At 39.5% G+C, this 26,419-nt stretch overlaps 2 protein-coding genes across 2 annotated transcripts; both read right to left on the bottom strand.

Moving 5' to 3' along the window:
* Window positions 1–281: 281 nt before the first annotated feature.
* Window positions 282–2,884, bottom strand: LOC144655281 (kelch-like protein 2). Its single transcript, XM_078515497.1, has one exon. The coding sequence runs from the start codon at window positions 2,811–2,813 to the stop codon at window positions 1,104–1,106; it is 1,710 nt and encodes a 569-aa protein (XP_078371623.1). The 5' UTR covers window positions 2,814–2,884; the 3' UTR covers window positions 282–1,103.
* Window positions 2,885–5,108: 2,224 nt separating this feature from the next.
* LOC144655311 (scm-like with four MBT domains protein 1) lies at window positions 5,109–26,267 on the bottom strand. Its single transcript, XM_078515531.1, has 19 exons — window positions 26,195–26,267; window positions 24,663–24,690; window positions 23,122–23,288; window positions 20,300–20,440; window positions 19,276–19,339; window positions 17,351–17,868; window positions 16,426–16,474; window positions 15,880–15,974; window positions 15,151–15,412; window positions 14,203–14,532; window positions 14,017–14,105; window positions 13,238–13,478; window positions 12,683–12,765; window positions 12,060–12,289; window positions 11,378–11,508; window positions 10,774–11,008; window positions 9,958–10,163; window positions 8,937–9,292; window positions 5,109–8,119 (listed from the first exon to the last, which is right to left on the bottom strand). Exons 1-19 carry the CDS (start codon window positions 26,216–26,218, stop codon window positions 7,991–7,993), a joined length of 3,378 nt encoding a protein of 1,125 aa, XP_078371657.1. The 5' UTR covers window positions 26,219–26,267; the 3' UTR covers window positions 5,109–7,990.
* Between the last annotated feature and the right edge of the window lie 152 nt (window positions 26,268–26,419).

A 26,419-nucleotide genomic window follows, 5' to 3' on the forward strand; every position in this document is an offset into this window, starting at 1 on the left:
GCTGCGTGTGACATGTCAAGCGCAACTTGCAATGTAATTTTGTTAAAATCAACCAATCAGAGCTCACCTTTCGCTCGGGGGAGATTTCAAGATAATAATTTCTAATGGGTGCGTTGCATGCAAATTGTAAACAAAAATTGCGAGCGTGTGACACTCCCTTTGAAACTTGCAGTGTGGGCGGGGAAGAAATTGCCTCGCGTAACATGGCCTTTAGTACGTGTCGCTCTGCTTTAGGTATTTCGAGTGGATCGTTACGAAAAAGTACGTGCAATGTTCATAATTTTATGACACGAGTTGCAGTCAGGCGAAGCTCAAGCGTCAAACTATTGCATGTCTTTTTATTGACCGCATTTTTGTTAGTCCTTCTTTTTCTTCCTCATGAAAATAATGACTTAGTAATTTTACATACTTCCTTGCCATGAATATAGCTGATATAATTTTCTAAATATAGGGTTCCTTTTACAATAGTTATGCACGAGCCGTGAGATGGTATAGAGAGAACTTTATTCTCATTTCGCGAATCAGAAAAAAAAAACGTAAAAAAAAACAGCAACTGGTGACGAGACTGTAACAATAAATTGCAGTCATCAGAATTTTTGTACATTATTTTAAATCTTAGTGGCTGATCAAGACCTTCAGGGAGGGGGGGCGGGACGATCATCCAGACCCTAGAATTGGGGGGGGGGGGCTCTCAAAAATAATATATTCCGGCTATGAGCCCGCCGGATATAACCCTCTCCTGTGTAACAGAACATATAACATATAACAACATAACCAACTCACAGAACGTTGAAATAGGCAAAGAAAACCGACAGCTAAAAGCGTTTGATACAGTGACTTTCTTACAATAAATCCCTCATAAGAGTTATAGTCGTTTCTTGTCAACCCATTTATAAAACATTCTTTATACCACATATAAGGTCCGCCGTGCATAACCCCCTCCCCCCCCCCCAGTTTACAGCCCACCCGAAGCTGGACAAGTTGTCGATATATAAGCCAATGCAAATATCAAGAGACCATCACCGGCTTTAGATTGTACAAGTTTCTAAGCTCGTCATACCGTAAACTTAATATTCCTTTAGGAAATCGATAAAAAATGTTATTTAATTAATTTGAAAAATATCTTTTGCCACTCTGAGCACGCCGCACTGGACCCAGGACCTTTTACAAGGCATCTTGCTGACTGTTTCCCAGTTCCTCTTGCGCTCGTCGTAACACTCCACGCTATCCAGACTCCCCGAGTTATTACAGCCTCCAAACAGGTAAATCCGGTTTCCAAGTCTTGTGACACCAGCCGCCTGGCGCGGGACGGAGATGTTTGGCAGCGAAGCCCATTCTTCAGTGACAGGATCCAGCATCTCGCAGGAAGAGAGATACGCTCCGGTCGATGATTGGCCACCGATTACAAAGATCTTGCCGTTCATCTCCACCGCACAGGCGAAATACCGCGCCACTTGCATTGGCTTGACGTCGTTCCATACCTTCTTTCTTGGGTTGTAGCGCTCAACTGTTCGCAGGAACTCATTTCTGTCGCTCAAACCGCCGATCGCGTACACGAACCCGTGACACGCCGCCGAGCAAAGACCAGCGCGTTTTGAAGACATGGGTGTCTCGATGGACCATTTGTTGATGTCTGCCTCATAGCGCATGACTTGCTTGGTGGAGCCGCCATTTGGTATCCTCCCGCCAATGATAAAGATATGATCACCGCAAGTCACAGCCGTGGCTGCGCAGCGCTGTTGAGGCATGTTTGCAACCGCTATCCAGGAGTTGGTATGGGCGTTGTACTGCTCAACAGACTGGCCGTTTTCGGTCTGGGTGCTACCGAATGCATACAGCACATTGTCGTGTACCGCTGTACAGTGCTCGTCTCGAGCCTTCAACATGTCCGCTAGTGGCAGCCATCTTTTCTTCGCCGGAGAAAAACAAGTTGCTTCTTTGCTTAAATTTCCGCCGCACACGGTGATGACATCCAAGTGCCTTTTAAGATTGTTCCGCGCGCGTTCGCGATCATCGTGTTCGTAAAGGACGAACGCGTTCAAGGCTTTTACCACGAGTTTTGTGCAGTAAAAACTGCTGTTTACAAGCTCTTCGTTTTCTACCTGATCAACCAAGTAATGCTTGGACAACGACGTCAGACGAATTTTGCTGAAAAGCTCTTCAAAATGCTCCCTTCGCGTGTCCAAGTCGTGTTTCACCCACGTTATGAGCGTCTCGTAAACGTCTTCCTCGCGCGAAATCTCGAGGTCATCGCGCGCGATGATTTCGGTGTACACTCTGTAGTCGACGGATTTGAAAGCTTCGGTGTCGCAGGCTTCAGTAAAGTGTTTTACAATGTAGCTCGTAGCGGAGTTTTTTAGAGAATCGCAGCTGTATTTCTCTGCAAAGTCTCTTAAGGCGAAACATTTCGTTGGAGATAACAGGCTTTCCAAAAACTGACACCCAATATCTTTGAGGCTTTGAATGAGCAAGTAATCAGCGGCCGCTACGAGACTCTGCGCGTTCTCCTCCGCGAGAGTCACGTTTCCAGTGTAAATGTAGCAAAGTAGAGGTTCCATGACCGATGCTTGCAGCTGATCAAGTTTACACTCCATCAAAATCTTCTCTTTCATGTCGTTTGTAAATAAACCTCGGAAATACGGGCTGCTAGCGGCGAGAATGCCACGGTGTGCGAGAAAGAACTGATCTTCCACGAGCAGGCGAACATCACAAAGTACTCCCTCTTTTCTTAGTTGGTCGGTGGTTTTTAAAAGAACATCCTTGTACTGTTCGTTTGATACAGAAAGGGTCTTGGATCCTTCTTGATCCGCCATTTTAATACGACAAGGAAACTATAAATTTCACTTTCGAACGCAATTTGCATGCGTCATAACTTATGCTAATTTTACTGTCTGGTTGCTGTGGTTTCGCATAAATTATACTTATTCTTCTGGGCCCAGTTGTTCAAAGAGTGGATAACGCTATCCATTTGATAAATCAGGATAAATCACTATCTAGTAAATAGTGTAGTTTGTTTTGTTAACATTTTCCCACTGGATAGTGATTCATCCAGTGGATAGAGTTGTCCACCTCTTGAGCGATCGGGGCGATCCTTATTGTTACTTATTTTGGTTTTGTTTTTTTCTTTTTTTTTTTTTTTTTATCAATTTTTTAAATACCGAAAAAAAAATATATATATCACATTACACTTCCGCAGCATTGAGAACAAAAATTAACCGGGTAACGCACTGTGCGGTTCTGACACTGTGCTTTAAGTGCGATGGTCTTTAGAACTGTTACGAGACTGATTTATTTTTCTGTGAGCACATAGTCGAGGTGCAGGCGAGATGACTATCGCACATAGAAAACGAGGATGATTACTCTAACTGTTAGAGTAGATGCTCTGATTACAGCTAAAAGCCTACAATTTCTGAGCCAAAAATCGATTAAGGGTAACGCGCATGCGATCGTGTTCTATCAGCGAATAGACATTGAGAGAGCCAATCAGATTCTCAGATTTTCAATAAACACGCCGTGTCTGCTAAAGGTTCACTAGCGACGGAATCGTAAAGCGGCCTTCACACGACAAACTATTGGCCAACTCGTGTGGATGGTGTGTGAACGACCCAACAACGGCAAACAAGTTGGCCAACTGTTGGCGACAAAATAGAACTTGTCTCTATTCTCACCAACAGTTTGCCACCTTGTTTGCCTACTGTTGTTGTGTCGTTCACACACACCAACTTGAGTTTGCCAACTTTATTTTGTCGTGTGAAGGCCGCTTAAGAGCGCTTGTGACCTAGTGAAAATCGAGTCGTAAGCAGAGTCATACGCTCGACAAAATCGGAGTCGCATAATCAGAACGTTTCCGTTTTTATCCGATTCCGCTCATGACTTCAACATTTAAACTTGATGCAGAAAAGAAGAACCAGCCAATCACAATGCTAGTGTTCAGGCCGTCCGAGTACTTCCTTTCTGCTAGCGACTCCGACAATCCACTTTTCACTGGGTAATGTAATGTAAAAACTTTATTTAAACACGGGAAACCATCAGTTACAATAAGCTCAAGTATTAAAGAAACTAAAACTAAAACTGCTTTACATGATTGCCGTGTGGGAATCCGATACGTCAGTTACCTTCTTGATAATTTTCTTAAAATTATTAACTGATGCGGCATTTTTAAGACATTTGGGCATGTTATTTCAGAGCATAGCGCCGCTGTAAGAAAAGCTTCGTTTTAAATAGTTGGTATTTGGTTTGGGTAGCGTCAGCTTTCCTTCAGAGTCTCTCAAGTTGTAAACAGAGTGACGCTGAGAAAAGGTTTTGTAGGTAATCTGGGGTAAGTCCATTCATGGTTTTATACATTATTAAGGCTTTCCGTTTCTTTCTTCGAGAAAATAGCCTCTCCCAGTCCAGTGTGGAAAGGAGGTGGTTTGAACTCGTATCAAAAGGTGATTTTGTTATAACTTTGGCTGCACGGTTCTGTAATTTTTGAAGCTTGTCACCCAAGTAACCACTCATAGTCCCAAACGGGGCTGCAATAATCGAAATGTGGCATAATTAAAGCGTTATAAATTTGAATTGCAGTTCCTTTCGATACAAAGGGGCGCACTCGTTTAAGGGCGCCTATAGCCGAGGAAACTTTTTTGCAAATCTCTTCAACGTGTTTACACCAAGAGAGATGAGCATCAATGGTAAGACCCAAAGATTTGGTATGATGATCAACTCTCTCGATAATTTGGTCATCAATTCTGATTTCTACGTCGTCACATTGAACAGATAGTCTTTGCCTTGATCCAATTATCATTGACTCTGTTTTGCTGAGCTTGTTAGCTTTCAGCCAACAACTAAGGCTATTTAATTCAGGGGCTAAAGCCAGCTTAAGCTCAGTTAGCGTTTTAGCAGCTAACGTAAGATTGGTGTCATCGGCAAACATTCTTGGGTCAAAAGCAACAGGGTTAAAAAAGGAATCGGAAACTCTGCTGATGACTCCGTCGGTCTGATCAGTCAGTAGTAGATCGTAGCACTCTGCGCTTCTGATCACGACTCCTACTCCGCCTCCGTCGCTAGTGAAAACCAGAAATTTCAGGCTTAAACCTGTTTGTCCGACTGAAAACACAAGTCTTGAATAAACAGCGCTGGATACAAAGAGCGTTTTGAAGCATTTCTCTTTCACAGGTTTTTACAGAAATGAGCAGATTCATTCTTTCTTTTTGTAAATTACACTTAAACAATCCTTCAATTGTTACATTTATAGGTAACATTATTTCATTGTTAATGTGATTATCATGATTATGTAAACTCCCGTTCTAAGTCCGTTACAAAATACATCGTATAGTTTACCATGCCAGTAAAAACAAAACTTAACTTTACAGTGCAGTAATAAGCGCGGTTCACCAGTCACTTAAGTTTTTTGACCAATTTTTGACAATTTTCTATTAGTTTCTTTTGATTTCTCCAATCGAACATACATACGTTAAGAAGGTTGGCGTGGAGTTGTCATGACAACTGTCAGATTTCCCGCCGGTACCAGTTGCCATGGGAACTCCTCCCATACTCATTAGATTTTGGAACATTTTGATTTGACAAATCAAACAGAACACATAAAAAAGCTCTCAAAAAACAATCAAATTTGACAAGTGGCAACGGAACTGTGCTTACACTGGTGCCCTACTTAGAAAGAGAACGTGTCTACGTTACATCTTCGAGTGTACTGAAAGCGGGTTACTAGAGAAATTTGGGGATGCACTCTGCGAGCAGACTCTCCGATCTGTACCACAAGCGAAGAGTTTGCTCGCAGATACGGAGGATACAAGGGCAAACACTGGTTTTTCGTTCTCCAACATCCTGCAAGCCTGCGAACGCAATTTTATTCCCGACTGTCGTTTATAGGAAATACGTTTGCGTTCGCAGGCTAACATACTGCCCGCCTTTCACTAGTTTTTTCGGAAAGAAAACGTTGAACAATTGAGCGTAAACTTCTCTCGAAACTTTCTGTTTAAAACAGACCGGGAAACAAGTGCCGTTTTCGGAAAATCTTCGTCAAGTCTCGGAAGCGTTTCCGAATCTTTTCATCCAATCATAAACGGCAAGTGCACTACGAAAGTTATGACGTCACCTCGTTGTCATCAAGACCAGTCATGTTGCTTAGCAACGACACTTCCAAAAGCCGCTGGCTCAATCCAATTCCGAGCGAAAGTGGTGCTTGTTTCCCACGAAAGATTCGACAAAGATTTGTTCGTAAATTACTGAATAATTTAATTAAACTGACAACAATTAGGGGCTGGAAGTTTAAAACAAACCCTCTGATAACGTAACAGTTCGATTTCGAGCAAACGGGCGGTCGAGCAGAGAAAGTTTCAATATTTTTCTCCTATCGAGAAATTTATCTTAGAAAAAAACTTCCAACTGGCGACATGAATTTATCTATGAAGAATTATTAATGTACAAGACAAATGATATATCTCGTCAAGATTTTACTTACAAGAACAAATTTCCAATACCCGTTGTACATAAAATTATCGCAAAAGTAAACAAGGTACCTTTGCTACGCAAAGCAAAATAAACCAACCAAAATTCGAACTAGAGCACCGACCCTACAAAAAGCGCGGGAAAAAAGGCCACGGGCTGTTATAAACCAATCATAAACTCAGGCCAGCGAGAAGCCAGTTAAAAGCAAAGCTAGTACTTAAGTCACTGATAAAGCAGTTTGAAATATAAAAAAGCAAAATCAATTCTGAACCACAGATCTTCTTTTTAAATTCCAATCTGAAGATCCTACTACGCTATAACTACACCGTAACGTTTTCCTCTGGAAGGGAAATTTTTGTAGACCGATCGTTTGCAAGTGGATATATTGTCATATTTTATAATTACGAATATTTTACTGTACATGCATTAAATTGGAAGCAGTATTCACGTTTGAGTAATTGTGTTATTTTAAGCCTTCAGAAAACCCTGTTAAAACTGTTAAACTAAGTGATTTGGGTGAGCTATACACAACTCTAGAAAAATTTCGCGATACACTAGATTCGCGGCACGTCTTTTAAACTAAACAAATACGCTATTTAACAACTTCAGCATAAATAAAGCTTTTTGACTAGAAGCGTCTTACATCAGAAACCTCTCAAAAACGAATACATATCGAAGAACACATTTAAAGGAGTGCTGCCATCAAACGCACAAAATGTTCCCCCCATTTATCACAATGAAAAAGACTTTAGGAACTCTTCTCAAATAACAAGAGAAATTTGCTGTAAGCATCGAGACTATGGCAAAATTTTTTATGGAGTCCGAGGCAAGCATAGAAATGAGTATTCTCCTTCGCAACCGTTTTTTTGGGATGTCACGGGGAGCGTTGCGCGACATCCCAAAAAATGGCTGCGGAGGAGACTTGGAAACGCGAGTGTCACGTTTTCATCGTTGTCCATTTGTAATCCATTTCCATCCTCGCCATCGTCAGTCATCTTCACTTTCCAATGGGTTCATGTCATTTGTCAAGAGCTGTTCTTCAAAATAAAACTATTATTGTAAGGTTTGCTTGGATTTAGGATTGTTTTTAAGCTTTTTGAAAACATTCTTATTGAAAAGTCGATGACAGCCTCCTTTAAATCGCTTCTAATGGCTTCTGATATACTATTTGCATGTCACGCATTCAAGCCCACTATAATAATAATAATACTGTTATCACAATAAGCCTACTTTAACCCCTCGAACCCTAACAAATCAATCAACAATAAATTTCTCCTTAACACCACCACAAAGTCAGGCATGCAGGCAACTGATCGCAATAAGATTATTCAAAAATTCTCCTAACATATGCCACGGTAATGCATGCAGACCCGCATGGAGAGTTTGTACGTTGATATTCGGGGCTTGAAGGGTTAAAGAAGAAAGAAATTAAAATATTACTACAAAAACTTGTACAGTCAGCAAAATCACCGCTACTGTGAATTCGAAATAAAACTGTGACGTTTATGATATATAATAATAATAATCTGCATTCATATTTTCATATGCCCCATGCCTGTTTAAGGGCCTTCACGGCGCTCTGGATTTTCGTCATGGGTCCCAGTTTGTTCTCTGTTAACGATTCCAACATTTCTTGCGTCAATAATAGTAGAGCGCGACCGTCGATCTCCTGTGAAACAAGACGAGAAACGAAAAATGCATGAAAATTCACCTACAATGGGCGTCAAAAGTAGTTGACACAGTTGGTTGAAATGAGTGCTCATTTTAATATTTCCTTTTTTTCTACTCAAATCCGATGTAGATTATCAACGCCCCCCTCCCCCTGTTGGCAATTCCAAAGTCGTTTCGGTGGGGGGGGGGGGGGGGAGGGGGTATATCAAAGAGGTGAGGGGTGAAATTTGTCCGAGGTACTCAAAAATAGCGAAGTGTCTCAACACTTTTGGCGCTCATTGTAGTTTAACATACCTGGAAATGAACGGTCACGCAAAGTTCTCGTTGCAATGTTTTTTTTGTAACTTTGACTAGACGCTGTTTCACTAAGCAACGTAAGAACGTACTGAGCGGCTTATTTCGCAGTGGTCTAACAAAACTGTTGCTGGTACCCATTTAATTGCTGGGGGAAACGAAAAGGGACGGAGAGGGCACCAGAACAGAGCAGCATGAGTGCGAACCAAAACAAGTATACTCTGGCCAATCACAGAACACACAGACAATCCAGTGAACCAACAAACCGAAGCAAAATGAGCGGCACGAAGGCGGAAAACGTGCGCAGCGTCGATGGGGAGTGATTGGGAGAAAGGGGGAGTGCTCACTTAGCGTTGCAAAACCAAAGCAAACGCAATTACTTTCGACACTCAAGGAAAACCGCTCTAATACAGTGATCCCAGTAGCGCTCATATCCGTACCGCTCGCCGGAACCGGAGCCCAAAGCGCTAACCATGAGGCAACCGTGCCTCGCAAAGAAAACAAATGCAAACAAAACGTACCTCTTTAACAAAGGCGTCCGCGTAATTCGAGCAGCCGATGGAGTACATAAAGCCCGTGACTTCTTGCACGTTCCACAAGCGAGGATCTTTCCCGCTGTTACAGCTCTGGTACAATAGGACCGAGGCGGCGTCCGACTCTCGAGCCGCAGACGAAGGAAGATTACTGGTGGAAGATACCATTGAATCGTGTGACGAATCTCTCTCCGCCGGCTGTAGCCAGACGGCAGCGGAGCTGTCATAGTGCCCCTTTAGACTGGGAGGAGGGTAGCCAGCAAAAGCCGGGGGCGGCGGAACATGGACGGTTGTTTCTTGGAGGGCGCGTCCGTCGCTTGAGGATGTCACGCCATTGTCTTTTCCTAAAACAAGATTACGTTACAATATTTACGGGGAACAAGGATATTCTCTGTGCTCGTCACGCAATCACGAAGCATAACAAGCCCAAAGAGCGCCTGTTCAGCAGGTTACCATTCAACACGATTTTAAGAATTTGAAGTCACTCGAGTGAAAAATCCGCCCCCCCCCCGTAAAATTCTACTTGGTGATACCCACTTTCCCCCCCCCCCCCCTGATCAATATCACTTTTATGTTGATACTACTTCTTGATATCAGTTTTTGATAACAACATTGAAAACGGGAGAAGGGCTAAAATTAATACATCGTTTTATGTATTAAAAATATGTATTAGTTCATGGATTGAAAACTTTAGGCATGTCTTGAAGTTCGAAAGAGAAATTTTAAGAAATTAATAGGAATAGACCCTTTGCAAATAACGAAAAGATGACCTGTTCCCATTAGAAATCAGACTTGAAAAATTAAAAAAATAAGAAAAGCATTACGAGATTAGCAACATGGCCTCGTTTTGGCATTTAAGATTCATTATCATTGCGGTTTCACTGGTTGAAAAATTTAAAGATTTGAAATAAAAAATTACCGGAGAGCAAGGTCTCTTTTCAAAACAAATATTTTAAGTTTTTTTTCTTCAGAACACTGCACGGGGCAAAAAAATAACTTGTTTTCTGACCTTTTAGGCAGCTCGCTTGATTGCAGTAGCCCAGTGGATAACGAGTGCCGCTCACAAGTTCTGAACAGCATCCCAACACCTGACAGACTCGCTGAAGATACGGCTGAAGGTGCTCTGCTTTGTTTACCACACGAACACGGCGCATGAGTCGTTTGCCATTCTTGCTTTTGGTCTCAATGCACACTGTGCCGCCGAGCTGTAACTCCCTGCAAGAAACAAGGGGGAAAAAGCGGTGAATATGTTCACTCTCTTTACAAAAATGAGTTGTTTGGAAGGTTGGTGACGAGAATTACAAATATTATCAACTTTTTTTTCAGATGACACTATCGGTGGCGCAGTTTCTTCGAGCTTATACCTTTCAATCCAAAAACAACCGGATCCTAGACCAGTCGGGGGAACAAGTGCTAGTTGATGGCGACATCACTTCTCCAGGAAGTGACCGAGCCCGCGGTTTTCGTCCCAGAAGTTGCTAAGCAACATGACGTATTTTACGCGCGATTGCTTTCGGAGTACTCGTGAGCGCTCGAGCTAGTTTTTTATTGGATGAAATAATTCGGAAATTATTCGAGTGCTCCAACGAAGATATGCCAAAACCGGCACTTATTTCCCTCGACTGTAGTCCCAAAAAGGAAACGTTCCCGAATATAATAACCAATCAGAAAACTGCACGGGCGCTCGTGTGCACGCCGAGAGTTGTCACGTCAGCTTGTCGTCAAAAGCATACGTCAGTCGCTTAGCAACATCCTTGACGTAAATCGCAGGCTCAATTAATTCAAAGTAGGCGTAACTACGAGCAAAAAAGGCCACAATTCCCACCTGTTTTTCTTGCTCTGGTAAAACTCGCGGCTGAACAGCTCTAGTACTTGTTTGGGATTGATCGACGCAGACACCAAGTGCTGCATACAGAGTCGCATGATGTTGTGTTTCTCTGGTCCGACCACGGAGCCTCGTACGGCATCGGGAAGGCTTCGCATCAAATCACGACTGAGTAGTGGACCCGGGTAACATCGCTTGTTCAAATACACTATCTCTTGGGGGTACAGAGACTTGGCTAAGATGGGGGAGGAAAATACGTATTGGTGACTTGGTAGAGAAATGTTGTACACTAGAGCAATTTTCAATTGAGTGTCGTAAAACCAAAAGAAAAGTAGTCACTTTGGTCAATCACAAAGGACACAGACAATCCAGTGAGCCAATCAAAACTCGAAAAAAAAAACATGTAGCCGGCGTGAAGCGCGGGAAAACGTGCGAGAGCGAATGAGGATTGGTTTTGGTTTTAGTTCTGATTGGCTGAGAAAGTGGCGCGATCTTTTTAAGCCAACCACTAAGCGTAGTAATGAAAAACCAAAGCAAACGAGAATTACTTGGCTCTGCTAAACATTTTTCTTAATCGAGAAGCTAAAATAGAAATAATAACAACCTTTTTTCTTCTGGCTGTCGTCCTCAGTCGACGCTCGTCTCTTGACAGGCCGGCTCAGGGGTCTGGGCACTGATTGACGGCTGACGTCAGCTCCTGGGCCGTACTGTTCCACATATCTATCAGGCATTGGTCTACAACAAAGACAACGGGTAGATACATGTAAGCTCTGTATTCACTGGCATTGCGCTTTTATAAGATTTCCAATAAAAAAAGTGAACAAGAGATTTGTCAGTACAGTCGAACCTCGCCATTACGGACACCTCAATAACACGGACGCACTCACGGCCTATTCCCTTGGTGTCTGTGCTAAAGATGTTCGACTGTATTTTAAATTTTTGTTTTTGAATGAAACAGAGACCCGAAGTAATTCCATAGCAACAACTAAGCGCCACAGAGCTCCGTGTTGTGTCTCTGATTGGTTGCTTTTTGCGCGGGAAAATCAATACCAGACAATAACCAATCAGAGTCGTATCTTTATGTTGGTTTCTCGTGGTAAAAGCCAATGAACATCAGCCAAGTGCCTACAACTTGCGCGTGCGGTTGTTTTCGCTCTTTGATTGGCTAAGGAATTTGGGAACCAAATATAAAGAACACGCAAACGGAAAACTTTACCGCGCGAAACTCAGGAAACATCAGAAAAAGGAAAAAGAAAACAAACAAACAAACAAACGCGATGCCTTACCCTGGAGGCTGCAATGGATGAGCCACAGAAGAACAGTAACCAACAGGGAAGATGTCGAGCGAGTCTTTATCAACAAGCTGGTCGTAAGACTCGTCCCAGCCGTCAAAGTGGATTCTTAGTAGAGGTCCCTTCAGGTCTGTCACTGTTGCTGGGCAGATGAGAGCGGGTTCACGCAGATCTACTGCTTCTAATTTAGTTCCGATTTTGAAGCTGTTTTCACCTCTTTGGTCCTGGTTGAGGAAAGAAGCAAGACCAAAAATATGATAGTTAGAGGATTTGGTGTCAAGACGAGAAAGAAAATAACGTCAAACAGACAACGATCGTTTTCTCGAATCTCTGAAGAACAGGAGTCATCATCGATCCACGTCACGAGCCACGAAAGTATACGTGAAGTCAGTCCCAGCAACAACGGGAAAAGCGTGGGCCGAGAGACACTGCGCCAATCCCCCGACGAAAACATGGAATAATCAGAGGAGGACTAACGTTGTCGATTTTCCCGGGGATGGCAAGTCCATCACAGCTAACCCCCTACCCCCACCCCTATACCCTGATTGCCAGTTGCCAAGATGTCACCAGACATTATACCCATGCTGTACTAATGTCGAACCAGAGTAAGCGATTACCTGTCTGAAGAGCTGAATAGGAGCCTCGAAACCACCCGTCTTAGCAAGATATTCAGGCCATCTGAACGTCTCCACAGTATAGTCTAAAACAATATAAAGCACAAGGTTACGTTACGTGAATGCGTCTGACTGCGATTAAAATACAGGATGTGCTTTATCAATTCCTCAAGTACTTAATTTAATTCTCTTGTTCTAATAGAGCGGTTTTCACTTGAGTGTCGAAAGTACTTTGCGTTTGCTTTGGTTTTGCATTGCTACGCTTAGTGATTGGCTTAAAAATCTCGCGCCACTTTCTCAGCCAATCAGAACTAAAACCAAAACCAATCGTGAATCGCTCGCGCACGTTTTCCCGCGCTTCGTGTCGGCTACATGTATTTGCTTCGAGTTTTGATTGGTTCACTGGATTGTCTGTGTCCTTTGTGATTGGCCAGAGTAATTACTTTTTTTTGGCTTTACGACACTCAATTGAAAACTGCTCTAATTCTGTCAACAAAGTATTGTTAAGCTTAACACCGTTCGTTCGTTCGTTCGTTCGTTCGTTCACTCGTTCCCTACCTCTTGGCGGGTGTAACTGAAGTTCATGTTCTTTGGCCCATCCACAGGGAAACACGTTGATTGAGTTAGCGTGGCACACAAAGTACGTCGCCAGCGAGTCAACTCCAAGGACAAAGTAATTAAACTTGAGAACTTTGATCACCGTCACTACACACACATGGCTTGGGTTAAACGGGTCGATTGCCTCGAACTTCATGCCTACTTTAAACTGGTGAACGCCTGGAGCAGTTCCAGTTGAATCCTAGAAAACAAGAATTTGTATTATGGAGTGTTGTCATCTCTTTGACAAGGTTGAAGAAAAAAAATACTTGCAGTTTGTTACTAACTTTTAAGCTTGTGGATGAAACCCTAGTGTGTGACCATTCAAGTGAAAGCTATTGAGCAGTTCTTTAATGTGGTACTGTTTTATAAGCTGTACAAAGTGATTCTTATTTTTACGTCTGTGGTGGCAACCCTAATGAAACCCTAATGTGTGACCATTTAAATGAAAGCTATGAGCATTGTTGTTTGTTTGTTATTATTTAGTTGAAGGGGTGTGGCAAATAATTTATCTTGATTTCAAGAGACTCTCAACTTTAGGGTTTGTGCTTCGCCCCTTTTTTTTCCGGCTGTGTCGGCCATCTTCTCCCTGTTTGTAGGCTTTCTAGGCTTATAAAATTTCTATCTCTCAAAACTTTGAAACTGGATTTTTAGGATCCGGAAGAAAGTCCTTGACTTGTGAAGTGCATACACTCGTGTGCGTCTCTTACTTTAATCATGTATGTGTAAAAAAAGCAAACCTGTACAAAGAATTCTTGAGGCGCATCTAAAGAATTTGCCAAATCATCTGCTAAGAACTCGTTCCACTTGCTGAGACTGTGTTTCCAACCTAAAGGCCAAGAGAAATGAGAACTTGGCTTACATTTACGACATATTTTTAAACAACAAACAAGATCTAAAAGAGCCTGAGCATTAACTACACTCACCAATAGGTGGCTGTAACGTGTGTGTCACCAGCGATGACCAGCCAATGGGATGAATCTCCGCTGACTGATAATGACACCAGAAGTCTTCAGCGACATCATCATCAAGACCATCATATCGCATTCTCAGACGGTCACCGATCACATCAACTATCGTCGCAACACACATGGAGTACATATTCTTACGATCAGCCACTTCGACTTTCATGCCCTTTTGAAATCGATTGTATGACTGGCTTTGAATCTGTTGTAGAAATTCTACTGAGAAGGTTTTTGCTCCTGAGAGACACTTGAACAGGTAATCCCTCCAATTGCCACATTTCTCTCTGATGGCTGAAGAGATGGAAAAAATTAGTAATACTGTTAGTAAATGTACTTCCAATTTATTGATTATCATAGTAAGTCTTCAAGAGCTCACTATCAAATTGTTCTTCCCTAAAAAGTGAATTGTATTGAATCTTATTCCTTTGAAGTTTAGATTTCTTCCTATCATGATAATGAATGCATGATGCAAACATCTGTGCGTACTTTGTGTATAGTATACATCTGTGTGTCCTCTAATCTAAAACAACATGGGGATGGCCTAGGGCAAGTAGAGATAAATCAACCTTCGCAGTATGACAATTTAGCTTTAGTACATATTCATCATTTTTTATGGGGGGGGGGGGGGGGCATTTCTTTTTTCACTCCATCCAAGATTGTAATTATATGGTCCAGCTCCCTCAAGTCTCTAGTGACAAGTGTGTGTGTAGACGGTTAAAGGTTCGCCTCTTGTTGGGAGAACTCAGAATTTTTTCTCCGAAACCAGTGTTACTGACTGATTAATGTAGCTGACTACATTCATAAAGTATATTTCATGGGGTATATACAACTGTACATGTAAGCTGTTTATTTACCTGGAGGGAGTATAAGATAAGGAGTTTATTTACCTAGTATAAGCTGTTTATTTACCTGGAGGTGGTATAAGCAGTTTATTTCTCTTGGCGCACCAACCAACTGGGTGGATATTCTTTGATCTCAAGTCAAACCAGAAGTCACCAGCTGGGCTGGACTCATAACCTTCATACCGTAACAGAACTCTGTAGTGCTTGATCTCAATCACTGTCGCCACCCAAAATGCCACGTCAGTATCATCAATGACGTCCATACTGCAATTCACTACTTCCACCTTCATGCCAACATGTACACCTTTCAAACACGGGCTTAGACTGACCTGCCATAAAATGTCCAAAAATACTGTTAAATAACACCTTGTGTATAGATCTATGTAGTCCCCCCTATGTAAAGTCTCCCACATTAACCTAAGTCTTGTGTACAACCCCCTCAACTTTCCACTGTGCATAGCTCCTTCCTTGCTTTCCATCTCCTTGGGGGAGGGGTACTGGCTCATATATTGGTCTGAGATGTAGTAGGGTAAATTCGATACCAGCAGAGCACCCCCACTGCCAGGTACCCCCTCTAGGGTACGTGCACAATGTTCCCCCTTGCAGACTTAGATCAAAACACAACCACAATCTTTGTAGGTGACAATAAAAACATTCTCCACTGAATCACAACCACTGGCTCAATGCAGCTCTTTAAGTCAAGCAGATGTGCTAAATTCTCTAAACTAATGTTGAAAGGTACATATGAAAACAAGTATGGAGAATAAATATTTTGACTCGTGACAAACATCCTTACATGTTCAAACAGATGAGAGGCAGCAGCTTTAGCTCCTGTTTTCTTCAGGTACTCTGTCCAGTCAAAGCTTCGATTCTGCCAGTTCTCACCAACATCTTTGTAAAAGAAAGAAAAAAAGACAATTCAAGAAAACTTCTTTACACCACAGCCCAAACTATAAACTATGAAGTATCTCTATGCGTGATAGTGGGCTACAAGTGGCATAGTGCAGGGATGTACATGTAGCTATGATGTGGTCTTTACTGTTCCCAATCTTTGTTTTCTTGTGAAATTTAAGCCAGTGATAAGCTCTCTTTCAACAGGTGAAATCAGCTGGTAGCCAGCTCTTAGCTACATCTCTGATAGCGGACTTAAGTTCAGTGTATTGACCACCCAGTTTGGATTTTTGTGTTGTGTTCTTGGAGAAGAATTTTCATTCAGACTCAGCTCCTATCTTGACCCAGCAGAAAATTTGTACTCAAACTGACTGAGCCATTGTTAAGTGTACTGACAGATCTGTGTAGTGCATGGATAAAGCAATATTTTAAAATGCAGAATGATTTATACCTTCTCTTGACAAGGGGGTCACACTTGCAGCAGCTCCTTCAATCTGCTCCTGAAAATAGCATAAATGCAGAGAATTTCATTTGATACTGTATATCAACTAGCTTGTTTTAAGAGGTTTAGGGGATCAAATGGCGCGAGCGCGAGCAGCGAGCAAGCGCGCGAGCACGAGCACGAAAAGAGCCGCGAGCAGCGAGCACCAAAAAGTACACCACTGAAAAACGAGCAGCGAGCACGAAAAGGCGAGCACGAGCACGAGCACCCACAAGGAGCAGCGAGCAGGGAGGGACCATTCATGACCCCTAGGTTTACAAGGAAGGATTACAATAAAGGGTAAATTTACAGTGAGCCAATTGCTGTACTAGTTCTCCTCCTCAGGGGGCTGCAATCCTTTTCATTAGCACCAAGAATCACGGCCTCAGGCACAACTTTTCAGCATGCACAGAGTGTTCAGTTTTTATTGTAAACCAATCACATTTGAGCAGAGATTGAAAATGAGCACAGCTCTGTGCATGCACAAAAACTTGGAATAGTCAGAAGTCATGATACTCAGGACTGACTAACCCCAGGGGAGACTCGCACATAGAAGGGGGGGGGATGCTTTTTTTCTCATTTAGGGGTGTAAATTTAGAGTTTATTTTCCTTTTAAAAGGGTGGGGCAAAACCCCCCCATTTTAGCCATAATGGTCTCATTTATATTAGGGCTGCACACAAAGAAAATACAAAATAATATAAATTCTATTCTTAGGTTTTTGTTATCTTCAAGGGGTCAAGAAGAGCTTGTGCCACACCCAGATTGGTTTCTTTTCCAAATTTCTGATGAGTATCTCTGTTGCTTTCATAAAGGAGTCCCTCCTCCCCCCCCCCCCCCCTGGGTGACTAAGATGATTGTCGTATTCGGGATTGGAATGTACTGCACTAGCCTTACCTCCTGCCCATCTTGAACTGCTTCTTGAACACTGGAAGCTGTTGCCGCAGTATTAGCTGAAGACGATGTTGTTGCCGAAACAGAAGCCAAAGCATTAGTATTGTGAGCATGTCGTTCTGAAGTTCTGTGTTTCTTTTTTGGAGTCCCGATCTTTTCTCCTTTTGATTTCTTTTTAATATTCGAGGCAGAGTACCTTTTTGCACACTCCATTTTACAGAAGCGTTTGGACTTTGAGAAAAAGTGTTCCCTTACTCCAATGTAGCAGCAGAATTCACACTTTGCTGTATCGGACAAAACAGTTACTATGTTAGAAAGAAGGTCGAGTTTTAAAGAAACTTTATGATGTCTGTCTGAAGTTCTGTGTTTCTTTTTTGGCGTCCCATTCTTGTCTCCTTTTGACTTCTGTTTTATATTGGACGCAGATGAGTATCTTTTCGCACATTCCATTTTACAAAAGCGTTTGGACTTTGAGAAAAAGGATTCCCTTATTCCAACGTAGTTGCAGAATTCACACTTTGCTGTATCAGATAAAACAGTTATTATGTTAGAAATTAAAGGTTTAGTTTTAAAGAAACTTGTTGCATAAAGCATTAATTTAATGTTTTAAAATCTGTGGATATTACTTATTAAAAATGAAATGCAAGTTTAAGCTACATTTATATAAGAAAGTTAAATTAGCATTTTGCAGTTGGCTGTAGAAACAATATTAATAGGTCTTCAAGAGGAACATTGTATGCAAATAAACCCTTACTCATTTAACTGCCCAGACTGTAAAAGGCGAAAGAAAGCTTATCCAAAATGACTCTTAATAGTTATGCTTGTAAAAGCTCATCGACAAGTTATATTATCGTTTTAGTAGAAACTGTCCTTTTCCTAAATTACAGAAAGCACTTTTTGTTATTTTTCCAACATAAGTACAAAGGGATGGAACTAAAAAAATTTAAAATTCTAACATGATAAGCTCAGAAGCTCACAACATGTGTTAGAGTGCAGCCACTCGACGGGCCCCTTGAAAGAAAGTTAGCATAATGTTAATTGAGAACAATGGATGACTATCTTTTTATAAACAGACCAATGGCGTTAAAGCATCCAGACAATCGATTGATGGTTGTCTTTCTTCCAAGTTGCCCGGTTCGAGTAGTTGCACTTAATACTGAATATCAGTGAATAGTCAACAAAATGGCACAACCAATTAATTGGTTGCCGAGTCACAACAATAGATCATGGCCAGTTTCTACTAATTTAACAATGTGTCTGGTTATGGGTGAGTTATTTCAGGGGTAAATATACATTGTGTGGTTACTGATGAATGGGCATGTCCCACCACAAAAGGTAATGGTTACTGTCTGGGGACAAGAGGTGCCTTGTAAACAAAGGAAGTTTCCAAAGACAGAATTAAACTTGCCAGAGGGGTGGAGCCAGTACATGGGACATGTACATTGTGGGTGACATATGGAGAATTTGTGGACACTACACATGGAAAGTATTCTATCAGACAGGGGTTGCATTTTGAAGGAAATTGAAAATTACCTATAAGAGCTACTTTGAATAATCTTTCTTTCGCTTTCATGTATTTTAAACTATTTTTTAGTGTGTTCTATCAAAATTATTAGTATGACTACTAGTGCATGCAATTGAAAGTACTGTATATTTAAATTGAGACGGCATTTACGTTAGTGGCAAGGCGAAAAGTAAGTTAGCACATATTTGTACTCGCACAATACTAAAATGACTGGTGTTACTTTAACTGCAACCGATGTGTCTCTTAACAGTTAACAATTAGGGCTCAGTTTACATTTTAATGTGAAAACATGCTGTATATTATTCAATAATAATACTGCTAATTTGTCATTATATCAATCCATAGTAGAATTGAACCCTTTAATGACTGCATGCTTGACTGACGGCAAGGAAGATCACATTACCCATGTTTTCAGCGAGTGGCTGGTCTTCTGGAACCTCCTCCACCTGAGGAGGTTCTTCCTTAGCCTGTCAAAATGGAACAAAACAGCATTTTGTGGTGGATATGTTGTACATGTAAGTCATATTCGGTTTTCGGGTTAAATCTGTTTCTAACCTAAGTTCGTGACATCTGTTTCAGCCCGAAGATAATCAGTTGCAACAATTTGAATTTATTTTTTGGGATTTCTTTTTATGACTTATCCTGGTAAATTAAATAACAGAATATTAATTTTCAAACAAAACTAAATACCGGTATGCACAAAAAACCTTCAAAGTCTCTAACATTTGCATCAAACTAAAAAAAACTGTGTTAATTTTGTGCACCTTAAACAAGTGAATTAAATGCATGTAAACTTAATGCATGGAAAATCCCATTTACTTTATTATGCGTAAATTTTGTTTGCATCGTTTATTAAAAATGCTTCTTTTTATACCTATAATAAGGTATACATGTATGTGAACATGATGTGCACATGTTCTGGGGTGAATAAAATTTAGTAATTGTTTCAATGGTTTATTTAAAGTCTGTGTCCGAGCCATGAGGCCAACAGCCAGAGCATCCGGCGAGCAAGCGACAGGAGAAGCACCCCCCGGAGGGAGCAGCCACGCAGGGACCCCCCAGCGAAGCGGTACCCAAACACCTGGGGGAGAGAGGACGTGAGAGAAAGTGTCGCCCAAGAACACAACGCAGCGCCCCGGCCGGCCCGAACCGGGCCGGAGCGAGCGGAACCATTAGGCCACCGCGCCTCCCACAATTGTTTAATGCTTGTGGGAAGCATGCACGCCCCGCTAGATCGTATCAAGTGGAAGCGAAAGAAAGAAGGGGAAGAAGAAATGTTGGGGAACATCAACAAGAGAAGAGAGGAAGTTTACTGTTTCATTATGACATGAGAGCCATCACTACACTATACAAACACTGATCAGAAAGAACTAAGGGCTCATCAGTCTTGTGAAAGTTTTTGAGGGACAATTTATTTTTTGGCCAACCTCGTCAGTTGCTATTGTTTCCTTGGTGGTAACATCATCTTTTTCTACCACAGGGCCTGGCTCAGGACTGTCATAATTACGTGTTTCCTCTTCACCATAAAAAGCCAGAATTTCCCCCTGTCTCTCTGCCTCTGCATCCACCTTAAAATGGTAAAGGATTATTAAGTACCTTATTATAGGAATATAACGAAACATTTTAGCAACGCGAACAAAATTTACGCGTAATACAATTAACGCCAATTTGAGAAAAGTTCTGGTTAAATCTTTATAATAAAAAATTTAATGTAAATAAAATTAACGCGTATTTTTTATATTCGTTATTAAAATATTTTTTTAATTTTTTTAATAGTAATTAAAATAAAAATTTAATAATTTTTAAAATAAATTAAAATAAAATTCAATTAGAATGTCAAGTGATTGTAAGCTTTTCGTTTATACATATTTAAATGTCTTTTTTTAAACCATTTGACTGGTTTTAGCCATATATTGTACATTACTTAGTACTGGACCCAGTAGCTTGAAGGAAAGTTAACGTTATCCACCAGTTAAATCGCTATCCAGTGGAATAAAGTGCTAACAAAACAAACTACGCTATACACTAGATAATGATTTATCTGGTGGATGCGTTATCTTCCCTTTGAATAACTGGGCCCTGTAGATTTATGTTGTCAATCATGTGCAAATAAGTTTTTTATAGGGTAATTTCCATTTTACATGTACATAGGTTTTTTTTTAATTATTAAGTTGCCAACTTTTTTTTTATTATTGTTACATCTTGCAACAGAAACACATATAAATCATTCATTAAAACAATATATAATGCTCTAATCCCAAACGGCTTTTTCTACATATAATTAGTTCACTATTAAACAACAAAAGTTAACTACAGTACTGTAGTTAACTTTTGTTATGTTGCAGTTAATTTTTAATCACAGTTATTTTTTTTTTTTAATTATTTTTTTTTTTTTATTTTTTTTTTTTTTTTTTTTTTTTTTATATTGGGGTTGTGGGGATGGTTTTATTTTTTTTAAAAAAATTTTTTCCCTTTCGGGAGCAGGGATAGGGGGGGGGGGAAAAAAAAAAAAGGAGAAGAAAAAAAAAAAAGAGGGGAAGAAAAAAAAAAAAAAAAAAAAAAAAAAAAAAGGAAGGAAAAAAAAAAAAAAAAAAGGAAGGGGGGGGGGGGGGGGAGGGGGGGGGGGGGGGGGGGGGGGAGAGGGGGGGGGGGGGGGGTTTTTTATAAAAAAAAAAAAAAAAAAAAAAAAAAAAAAAAAAAAAAAAAAAAAAAAAAAAAAAAAAAAAAAAAAAAAAAAAAAAAAATCTACATGGCATAATATATTGCAAAACATGAAAAAACACATTATACATACCTGTAAGTAATATATATTATTTGTAAAATTAACACATTTAATAATTACACACCTAGTTTCTGTTAAACTGTATGTCTCAAAAAACTATATTATCAGGCTTCTATATCATATGTATGTAATATTTTATTTTTGTTGAACAAATCATTATTATGATATTAATTTTGGTGCAATGAATGTTTTCTTTTCAATATGTGGATGATTATTAAGACAGAAATGATTGCCATAGTTACTTTTTTAAATAAATACTAAAGGTTTAAATAAATACTTGAATCATTGATGGGACAAGATACAAGCCAGCTGGAGATGGAAATTTTTTTCTCACAACACAACTTACCATAGAAACATGCAAATTAATTATCATTAACAAGAGTAAAAATTTTAAGAAAAAGTTTAAAATGCAGTGCAATCACTCTAACTTGCTAAGTATCAAACTTTAATACCCAATATATAGCAGTCAAATATATTAGACAACTATATAAAGAGAAGATTTGTTAAGTTGAATATATTGATGTAAATCAATAGCTGATGATTGCATATAACAGGCAGTCACGTCCCTCAAAAACCTTACAAAAACCTTTTTGTTTTAAACATAGAAAGGGTGTCAGCCTTCCAAGTAGTGTCAGGTAGTTTGTTCCAAAAAATGTATATTTGGCATGGCTGAGTTTTTTTGCTGAAAAAGTTGATCTATTAATAAGCATCTCTCTAAGCATTGCTTAGAGATTTAAACTACATTTTCTCCCTGAATTGAAGTAATTAAAGAAACTAACAGTAGGCTACTCTAATCAAACCAGCTGCTTACTAAATTTTATTAAAACTTCTAGCCATTCTTGAACATAAAAAGTTCCAATTAACATTGCCATAATAATGATGAAAATAAATATTAACTCAAGGCAGCTTCAATTGTGCACATACATGTATAAGAAAACTACTGAGTTCAAGAATGAACAACAATTCATATGATGGATGTCTCAGAAGCTAAAAAACAGCATTAGCAGACAATTTACATAAAATTAATGTATAAATTTTTCAGTGTTCCATTGGTAAACAAACATTCTTAATTTCGGAAGAACCCATATACATGTTTAAAACGAAAATTTATAATTTTGGCCATAAGTAAAAAACTAAAGGCATAATTGACATTTTTAATTTCTAGTAAGAAAAAATATTAATCTAGGATTTCTTTGTGATCAACAAGGTACCGTCTAGATCTATGAGTATTAGGAAGTGTAGATAAGCCTTTCTTCACTTTAAAAACAAGATAGGCATGTTTGGGTTTTGCGTATCACTGTTTAAACTGAAAATAATATCCAGTTTGTAAAGATCTTAAAACCCAGTATAATTAAGAGATTTCATACCACGATGGTATGGTACAAGAACAAGAATGAACTCATCATTGATTACAAGAGTATTTAATTCTAACTAAAAAATCATGTTCAAAGCTATGGATAAATTTACCTTGACACTGGCTTGCTCTTGTTCTTGTACAGGAGTTGACAGACCTGTGTCTTCTGACATTGGTGTACTCAAAGAAACATCACTAGGTGGGCCTTCTTCCTTGATTTCAGCCTCCGCATCTTCTGCTGATTCTGTAGTATTCATTGGTATAGGTGTTTCATCATCCCCTACACAAGACATGTATCATCAGTGATTAATATCATCACACTTAACATATCTTGTTGTTTAAATACTAGTTATGCAACGCTTTCGAGTGGTATACCATGGAATATCCCACTTGTCACTTGCATCATCTCGGTATACACACTTGCCTAAAGGTTTGTGTGTATACCAAGAAAATACAAGTGACAAGTTGGATATTCTATAGAAAACCATGAGAAAGTGTTGTGTAACTATTTTATACCATGCCATTGAAAATACGCTTACTAAATTTTGTCGAGAATAAGATTGCAGCGCACGATGGAAAGGTTGAGTGGGATACCGTCGAATATACAACGGCTTTCCTGAATTCTGATTGGCTGTATCATTTTTCTATGGCATGGTATAAAATGAAATACTTGAAAAAAGCAATCCATGTACATCTACACTTGTGATACTAGTGACACATTGGTTTAATATGAAGTTAATAATTATATAACTTGGGATTTTGTGTCGAAAGTGAAGGCTTACAACCTCAAACTTACCAACCTGTAACTCATTCTAATTCAAATTTTATGAAAATGCTTATGGTGATGACATACTTGTAAAAATATGTATCTGGAAAAAAATTAGAGTCAGCTACTACAGAACAAACTATCATACTGCTCAAAATCCCCTTCACTACATGTACAATTTTGTCAATTTTTTTTTCTATTACCGGTAATAATAATAAATAAACATATTTATACAGGATGACCATTTCAGTTATAAAAACTGCTATCAACATGGGTCCTGTGTAAAAAATAAATAAATGAATAGTTAATAAAACACTTGTGATACTATGATTGGCCTCATCAACTATCACCTATAAATACATGTAGAATTATGGAAAAACATGCAAAAATGAATGTATAAATTCAGGCACTTTTAATATCATTTTAACATCATACTGTGGATATTATATTCCCTCAAAAAATCAACCACTACAATTACCTTGGAGGCACATATTCCCAGGGGGGGGGGAGTACATGGGATCAAGTGAGGGGGAGTGCGAAGGATTTTTTGGGGCGAAATCGATTCAGGATTTTGGGAGGAGAATTGGAGGATGGGTGATGAAAAAGGGGAGGAAGTGGCGCGGCGCAAGGGGATGACAAGGGATTTGGGGCGTTGGTCCAGGGATTTGGGTAATGTTGGGAGACTTAGGGATTTTTGGGTCCTGAGTTTTGCCTCCATCGATCATCCCCATCACTTTGATCCCGGAGACCCACCTGGGCATATATTACGTTTAAGGCTGTTTAGCACTTTACGTAATACCTTTATGTTACACTTATAACAAAATAAAATTGTCCACTGAAAAATGAATCACATGTGAATTTCAACCATAACAGTTCAAATGAACCTACCTGGTATTTCTTCTGAGACTTGATCTTCCTGAAAAATTAAATAAACAACTAAATAAATAACTTACAGAAATAGTTTGACAAGGTTGGCATGTCTCATTTTGGGCTAGCTATAGTTTGATTTAGTAATAAGTAAAACATATTACAAAAACAGTAACTATTTCATGAACTTTACCCATACTATTGTATGTGTAAATATAAATGAACATTGAAAGTGACTCGTTTCATCGAACATACCGTAAAATTCCGGTTTTTTTAAAGCCCCCCGTTTTTAGGCCCATCATCCTGGAAACATAAAAAATACATCCGATTATAAGCCCCCCCGGATATAAGCCCCCCTCTACCGGATGACAGTACGTGAATTTAGGGCTAAATGTTGCTTTAATATGCGTTTTTAACTTAAAAACGTATTTCCATCAACACTCCCGTGGCGTCGTTTCGAAACGTTTTATTTCATTCCGCTTATAAGCCCTCCTGGATATAGAGCCCCTCCGCTTATAAGCCCACTCAAAACCCTTACGAAGTTGTATAAGCCCAGGGCTTATAACCGGAATTCTACGGTATCCCAAATTCTACAAAATGAAATCCAATTCAGTGTGGTAGGCCTGATTGATTTACAGGAGAAAATATATTTTCAATAACTTCATGTAATAAGTAAAAAATATTGGCAGATGTCATTATAACAGTAAGCCATTTTAATGATATCTAATTACATCACGTATGGACTTTTACAGTGGAAACCAACATTTTCGTGTTTAATTCCCGAAAAAATGTAACATTGAGTAAACATAAACATGCAAGTTAGTTGCCTTAAAAAGTAACGAAAATTAAACAGTCAAATTAAAGAAATGTCAGGTTAAAAAAAGAAATGATTAGGAAAGAGGTAAATGTAGAATGACTGCAAATTAAAGTCATTGCTTTTAATATTCCGTGCGACAGAAATTTTGACAAAGCATGTAGCAAAATTAAGAACATTGCAGTTATAAAAGACTGTTCATACTTAGTAGGTCATATTTTTAATACTTTGTTTTCTAAACGAGAAGAAGTTTAAGAGTGGGTTTCAATATCAACTGTTGCATCTCCTCGAACAAAGCTTTTCCGAAGCAGAAATTCTTAAAACCGTTTCCTCTAAATATTATTTTTAAAGTGAATTATGTAAACAAATACTCTACGCTAACTCATGTATGCTATCCGACAGCTGTTCTGTAACAATTCCTAGACAACCTCAAAACAAGTTTAAAACAATTTACATTAATTCGACGCTAAACTAGTGTAATTTTTCTCTGAACTTTCCACAAATTCGAATGGTCTTTTGGGTGTTGTTAAGCTCGTACGTCTGTTTTTATGTCAATTTCTATTGTTCAGACAAGCAAAAATTTCCCGAAAAAGAATTCGACCGCAGAACACGTCAGAGAGGGGAAAGTTTTAAACCAAAATTTGAAGCAATGTTCAATCTAATATTATTATCACTCTTTATGAGAACACATGATCTTTTTGTTGTTGAAATTAGAACAAAATTCGAAGGAAGTACTCACATTTCGCGTCTCAGCTGTCGCCATCGTTGAGAATCCAACCTCGATTTCGTGCTATCCATCATGCCCAGTCCTCGAGGGCTTGACGCCAGTGATGACGTACAAAGAATATTTTCCGCTTGGAAAAGTCCACATTTCCAGAATATTCTTCTCAAAATTTCCAATAGTAAGATTGTTTAGATATATTTCATTGCCCAGAGAGGATTAAAATATCGTATTTTTGTTTTA

Source organism: Oculina patagonica, chromosome 5, assembly GCF_052425735.1.
Source record: "Oculina patagonica isolate OP01 chromosome 5, crgOcupat, whole genome shotgun sequence".
Classification (NCBI taxonomy): domain Eukaryota; kingdom Metazoa; phylum Cnidaria; class Anthozoa; order Scleractinia; family Oculinidae; genus Oculina; species Oculina patagonica.